This window comes from Dreissena polymorpha, chromosome 10 (assembly GCF_020536995.1).
Source record: "Dreissena polymorpha isolate Duluth1 chromosome 10, UMN_Dpol_1.0, whole genome shotgun sequence".
NCBI classification, from domain to species: Eukaryota; Metazoa; Mollusca; class Bivalvia; order Myida; family Dreissenidae; genus Dreissena; species Dreissena polymorpha.
In genome coordinates this window covers 12379967-12387099 of record NC_068364.1, presented here as the reverse complement: position 1 = coordinate 12387099, position 7133 = coordinate 12379967, and the positions used below count along the sequence as shown (strand labels likewise).

The following is a 7133-nucleotide window of genomic DNA, read 5'->3' as shown; positions in this document are numbered from 1 at the left end:
AAGTTTTGTTCAATAAATTTGTTACTTATAGAACAATTTTGCGTTTTAAATTGTATTCCAAAAATTAAACACTTTAAATGTACAGCATAGTAAGGTAATAACAAATACCAAACATATTAATTCATGCCCTGGACAAACCAAACATCAAATAGTTTGCAAAATAAGCAGCAGATAGTTTAATTTGAATCGAATCGTAAATAATCGAATCGGACCATTTGGTATCGAAATCGAATCGAATGATGGGTGAATCGTTACAGCTCAATCAGACAACTCACACCAACGTTGTGAATCACAGTTCGTGTTTGCCTCGTCGCCATTATTGTAAAATTACGGAGTTCAAGCGGGGGATCGAACCCACGACCTCCAGAGTGGAAGTAAGACACTCTAATCGCGTCGCTAAAGAGCTAGCCCAACAGCAAGGCTGTTGAAAGTGACCTTAAATCACTTCATGAATTAGCAGTCGTTAAAGCTTCCGACATGAATTCATGTCGGATCTATGCTATTGCAAAATGACGTTAAACGATATGAGGTCGATGTATATCGATGTCATATTTATAGGATTAGGTTATGACGGTATCTATGCGCAAAAGTGTGACTGTATTTTTTGTTAAAAATATTGCTTTTACATTGAATTTAATAAGGAAACCTTTAAGTATATTCTGACCTCCAAAGTGCGTTTTTTACATGTGATTAATTGTTACGTTACACTTAATCATTGCGTATCCAGGGGCGGATCCAGAATTTCTGGTTGGGGGGGGGGGCGGGATATTGAAAGATTTGCTGGGGGTACAGTGGGCCGCTAGGGCCCCTGGTGGGTGCAGGGTAAAGCCTTGCTAGGGGGTCCAGGGGGGGGGTGCGAAGCCCCCCTTGAAGCTCCACGATTTTAGTGATTTTGACGGCTTTGACAACCACTTCTCGAGCATGTCACGCCTTATGTACTTTCATCAAAGTAAAAAATGAGTTTAAATAGTTGATTTAGATCTAGTTAAGTGTGAGACATCAAATGAATTGACTTTACTTTGGCGATTCCCCTCCTTGTATCCACCTATGAGATTAGATTCAGTTGCGGACATAACATGTATATATGCTGAAAGGGCAGATACGTTTCAAACGAAACAGTTCTTTTTCTGGTTATAGCACTAGGTTATTTTATGGAAAAATAATTATAATACTCGGCATATTTGAGTAATTCAACATCATCAGAACTTTGGGTTGTTCTTTAGGTTTCTGAATCAATCACCAGTATCACCATCATCATCATAATTAGTATTATAATCATCATCACATCATCATTAACAACTTCAATATTACACTATCATAGATATTGCTTTAATAATCATCTTCAGAGAGAAGCAACATCAACCTTTGCCAAAATTACAAGCGAACACATCCCATGGCAGCTATATTGGATTGAAACTGTAAGGGACTAATTTTATAAATCGTATCTAGCCAGCCAGCTGGGGGGGCTTTAGCCCCCTAGCCCCCTCCCACCTAAATACGCCTCTGCAATGTGTGGTAGTTTTCTAGATCATTCGTGGCAACCGACTTCAATATCGTCTTAAAAGGCATTCGGACGTTTGCGTTCCCGATTTGTTAAGTATTCCTATGGTTTCTTATTTTTTTTAAACTATTATAAAAGATTGTTTTTGAATATAAATATGGCATGTTCACTTTCGATTAAATGTGATTGTTAAGGAGTTTTACAAAAACCGAGAATATTAAATTATTTTTTTTTCACCTCTTGTTTTACTGGATATCAGCGTTTACTATAGTTGAGCCACTTTCCACATCATTTTTAAACAGTACTGCATTTTTATGCTCTCCCCAAAAAAAAATGAGGGGAGCTTTTGTCGCCGCTTCGTCCGTCCGTGTGGCCGTCCGTGCACAATTTTTGTCCGGGATATTTCTCAGCAACTAATGACCGGAATTCAATGAAACTTTATGGGAAGCTTCACTACCAAGAGGAGATGTGCATATTATCAACGGGTTCTGGTCGGATGATTTTTCACAGAGTTATGGCCCTTTGAAATTTTATATAAAAAAATTCTTGTCCCCCCATCTACTGTGCCCTCAGGACGTTTCCTTTTATCTGAATATATAGTGCAATACTGTGACAAAATACCTTTGGGGAGCATCACCCGTCTCCGACGGTTTCTTGTTCTTTCGAGCTTGAGAGGATAAACATATGCAAGGAAATATCTTGGGGATACTAGATTTGATATATAATCCCCCAAGTAATCATTCATTTTTTTCAGCAGCAGTAAGAATCACCAGCATGCAGCATGAGTTTAAATGATACACCTTAAATTAAAACAATTTCAGTCTTAAAATGCCTCAACATATGTAACGAGGATGCTTAGAAGGAGCACGATGATAGCTGACGGCTGTACAGGGTGTTGATGATTGTTTATCGGCTAACACATTTACAACTATATGTGGGTGAATGGGAACAATGTGAGTACACAGCTTCAGCAACACTTTGTATCTAGCGGATATATAACACTTACGAAAAACAACATCTCTCAATTATCTTACGGCATCTTAGATCAGCTGAAAATGTCTTTCGGTCGGGATGATGTCGAAAGGGTTGAACGATTGGGTACACATCTTCAAAAGTTGAGACAAGACACAAAAGAGGTTGCGGATGCTTTGCTTGTTATTTCCAGAGAGTTCCACATAGTATATCTAGGTAGGTCTCACACAATTAAATAAAGGTAATTGATCGGTAACTCTATTTAATATCGAGATGTTTTTTTTTTGCATTAACATTGTTGTTTTTATTTCGGAAATCATTTGTTAAACCGTTTCGTGTTGTAATTTATTTTTGATATTTTGCTTTTTTAAATCACAGATTCCAAGAAAGCCACCATTAAGGGATCGACGGCAGGTGTGGTCGGGGGAACACTAGCTGCTATAGGATTCGGCTTGTCGTTTGTTACTTTTGGTGCTTCGATTGGATTGACTGTAGTTGGTAAGTACGCGAAGACTAAAATGAATGTTTTCCCACCAATGTAACGTCAATTGCAGAATCTTGTTAACACTTGGATCTAAATAAATATCTTTTCCGCCACTTGAGATTAATGTATGACCGGCGTAGTGCGATGTGCGTCATCAACTCTAAACTCGTTACCACATGTTTAACTGTTTATGAAATGTGTGTTTAGCAAGTCCGAAAAGTAGGTCAATAGTTAATATTTTATAGAAGAAATACTTTGATTAACTCTAGAGGCCAATTTTATTACTCAATCTAAATAAAACTATGTGTAAATGTGTATCTTGAAACTATCATTGTTCAACATTGGGTTAAATGGGGTCAAAAAATAGGGCATCGAGTCAAATCTGTCAGAATGTTAACCTTGACAATATATAGGTCAAGGTCGAGTCTAGGTCAAGTGGGGTCAAATATTAGGTCACCGGGTCAAATCGTAGAATTCTTTTTATCACTTTAGAAACCATTTGTTTGACTCTATCTTGATAAACTTAGTTGGAGTAAAAATCTTAATGCCAACTAATCCTAGTTCGAATCTTGGCCAAGTGGTTTCAAACCTTTTCATCGGGATACATTTTAGGAGTACGTTTTTATGAATCTAGAAACCACATTTATGATTCAACCGTGATGAAACTTGGTACGAACGTTTAATGGACCATATCTTTTAGTATTCTCTGGGTCAATTAATGTCAAAATCTTGGTAAAATATTTCTACCTACCAAGAAAATATTTATACCACCCACGAAGCCATATTTATGATTATTTTTTTTTATCAAACTTGGTCGAATTTTCTCCACATTATCGAGGCGCAGTTCGAATCTGAGTAAAGTGGGGTTTAAAATTTTGTCATGAGGTCAAGTCGTCGACAATTTTTGTACCATGAACTCAGGTTATCGTTTAAGAGCTATCATGCCGCTATTGTCCATACTTGTAGTCGTTGTTGTGTTACATTAACTTTACTTTGATGTAAAAGTTTGGTCTGAAAGTTTCCACGATTTATTATCATTCATTTTAAAGGAGCATTGATCGGTGCGGCCGGTGGCATGGTAACAGGCCATGCTTCAATTAAAGAAAGTGTCAAAAGTAAGAGAGCAGTCAAGGAGGCAGAGCAGCTTATCGAAAGGTTCGAAAACACGAGAAACATAATTTTAACGGAATGCAAAGAGATTTCTGATAAACTTCAAATAGACGGACTGGACACAGTCTTTCAACACTGGATGAGTTTCTTCAGCAAACTAGTTGGTGGATCTGTCAAAATTGGCTGGTCCGTGGTTTATAAAACTATCTACAACACTGTGTCAAATATTAAACTAGGAAGGGCAGCTTCACAATTTACCATTGAGTCCTTGAGTTCTACTACTGGGCGCGTGACAGCAGCTTCGTTAAAGGCTACGTCTGTAGTTGCCAGGGGTTTCCATATAGCAGGTGGTGTTATGGGTATCGTTTTAATACCCGTAGATATAGGGTTCCTCGTGCATTCTGCACGTGCTGTGGCAGCTGATAAATTGCCGGACACTTATAAGAAGATTACTGAGGTGGCCGAATAATTGCTTGAAAATTGTCCAGATGAAACGATATCTCCCAAATGATTGCGGGAACCATTCGTGAAATAAATCTGGCAATTTCACTGCAATCGGAGGAGTATGTAACGCAGATATAATAGTACACCATCGGATCTCATTTTGACCTCAAAATTGACCTACTTTTGTCAAATGAGACAATTGATCAATACTTACAAGGTAAAAAACACACAATGTTTTCCATTGGAACCGTATGCAATTATGTAACGCAACATCTTGTTTACCTTGTTGTTTGATATGTTTTTCGACTTTTACAATATTGAACTGTCACCGCTTACCAGTTTGAATTACAGAGTAGTACAATCTTGTAAACCTCTACGTATGTAACCAGGAGACAAACAAACTATGCATACGTTATACCAACAACGTATTTAAGCTTTAGATATTGGTCCAAACATAATTTTAACACCCAAAATTAAAACTAATTTCTTAACAAAGTATTGATATTCTTACATAGTACTTGTGTGTATTGTCTCCTGTTAAGAAAAGAAGTCTCTCATTGTTTACAGTATTTAATTTAATTTTAATAATTCTACAAATTTCAACATAAGTCTACAACTAACTTATCCTCATGTAATTACATCGGATCACATACATTTATTGCTTTGTATGTGTAATGTCTTCGTATCCGGAAATAAAGCTTGTGTATTAAATTATTCCATGTGTAATTTTGCTATGTACATACCTGTTCACCATCTTGTTTTCATTTCTTACTTGATATCCATGACAGATCAAATGAATTAAGATAATCACATTTGATGGTGGTAGGTAATATTGAACACTATTTCGATTTTCTACATCGGTACATTTTAACGCGAATCAGCGATAACAAATCATTTTCATGTTGTGCTTGTTGTTTTATGTTATTTATTATAAACACACTGCAAATGCCATGCGTCTTAGAGCCTTTTTGCACAATTTTACGAAACATATTTCACTAGTCTGTAAGATATATAGGCGTATAAAATGACAAAATCATTCATTGAGTATCATTCCTTTTGAGAAAGTCATACTGTGAGATTTGTGCATTTCAAATTTTATAATTAACACATCGTCGAAACCCACGGTATACTTAACCCTGTGCATGCTTGGAAATTTGTCGTCTGCTAAAATGTCTGCTGAATTTCTAAAATTAGCATTTTCTTTGATATTTTTTCAAAAAATACTATCAGAATAGCAGACAGTTTGGATCCTGATGAGACGCCACGTTTTGTGGCGTCTCATCTGGATCCAAACTGTTTGCAAAGGCCTTCAAAATTCGGTTCCAGCACTGAAAGAGTTAACGTTATTACTACAGTGTAACAGTAAGTACAAATGATATGCAGAAGCAAAGCGTATTTGAGTGAACGTGGGTTCCGACAATGTAATAACCCTAGCAAATTACGGTTAATGCATACCAATTAAAAGAGGTATCACTTAAAACTATATAGAGAATAACAAGCTACTGTAATAATATAATAGGCGAGGCTTAAAATAAAAAAATGGCAAAACTTTTCTTCCCGTGTTTTTTATTCGTACCGAGCTTGATGTATTACAACGCGATAGCGCAGTACTATGTTTTTCTGTTTGTCATACCTGTTAAAAATAATTAAAAATTTTCATACTGCTAAACTGTGTCTATTTGAAGTATTGTTGTTCTTGGGTATCCTTGTCGAAGACGATGCTTCTTACTTTGACGAGAAAACGTTAACGAAGTCGAACGCTCATGAACACTCAATTGTTATCACGCATAACATAACGTACGACCTTACTTCTTGCTGTAAGCAGAACAACACCCTTTGAATGCTCATGTTCAGATTATCTTGGCATTAAAACTAAGAATATTGGAGAAACGGTTTTTTTTACTTATGTGTCGGTCAAAATTGTACACAGAAATCAGTTTCATTTGTATAACATGTGTAGGATCGTGAATCACGTGCATAAGAACTTAAAGACGACCAACATGTTCATCTGTTAGTAGATTTAATAATTTCTACCGTAAATAACAGCCGTAATACAATATGCACAGGTTGGAGTGCTTCTTATATAGGGATAATACACGTTTTCGAGGGCATGATCATCTGCGGGCTCTCGAAAAATCCGTTCCAGGAACGGATTTTGAGAGCGCCGGCAGATGATCATATCCGAGAAAATGTGTATTTTCGCTATTATTGCATACACAAATCACACATACCGAAATAAATTAAAATAACCTTGAAAACAATATGACTTGTTCATTCGACATCGACAAAATAATTCGATTATTTCAATACAGTTCAAGGTTGTGTTTTACATATGCCTCACTCGGTCATCATCCGAAATGACGAGGCTTTATATACCTTCGGATAGGCAGTTTTCGATTTAAAATGTGTTTAAACAGTGGATTAATGCAAAGTTGAAATGCAGCCGCGCAAATTTAGAGATGAGGAATTATTTTGGAATTTACAGCAGGAACGTTGAAGGTACATAAACACTTACATTTACAGCATAGTCTGTTGAAAGTGTTGAGTAAATAACGTTAACTTCATTGACGTTGCCAATAAAATAAAGCTGTTGTCAAGAGAGTGCAGATGGTATAATTTGAA

The 7133-nt window shown here is 36.5% G+C and overlaps 1 protein-coding gene across 1 annotated transcript; it reads left to right on the top strand.

The window, feature by feature from the left end:
- Positions 1–2272: 2272 nt before the first annotated feature.
- On the top strand, positions 2273–6306 carry LOC127847175 (uncharacterized). Its single transcript, XM_052378892.1, has 3 exons — positions 2273–2689; positions 2852–2971; positions 4007–6306. Exons 1-3 carry the CDS (start codon positions 2434–2436, stop codon positions 4534–4536), a joined length of 906 nt encoding a protein of 301 aa, XP_052234852.1. The 5' UTR covers positions 2273–2433; the 3' UTR covers positions 4537–6306.
- Positions 6307–7133: the final 827 nt, after the last annotated feature.

What these genes read in the sequence shown, in the direction of transcription:
- LOC127847175 (XM_052378892.1), top strand. Translation starts at nt 2,434, where the DNA reads ATGTGGGTGAATGGGAACAATGTGAGTACACAGCTTCAGCAACACTTT. An exon ending in GTTCCACATAGTATATCTAG is followed by an intron (nt 2,690 to 2,851) that starts GTAGGTCTCACA and finishes TTTAAATCACAG; the next exon opens with ATTCCAAGAAAGCCACCATT. An exon ending in GATTGGATTGACTGTAGTTG is followed by an intron (nt 2,972 to 4,006) that starts GTAAGTACGCGA and finishes TTCATTTTAAAG; the next exon opens with GAGCATTGATCGGTGCGGCC.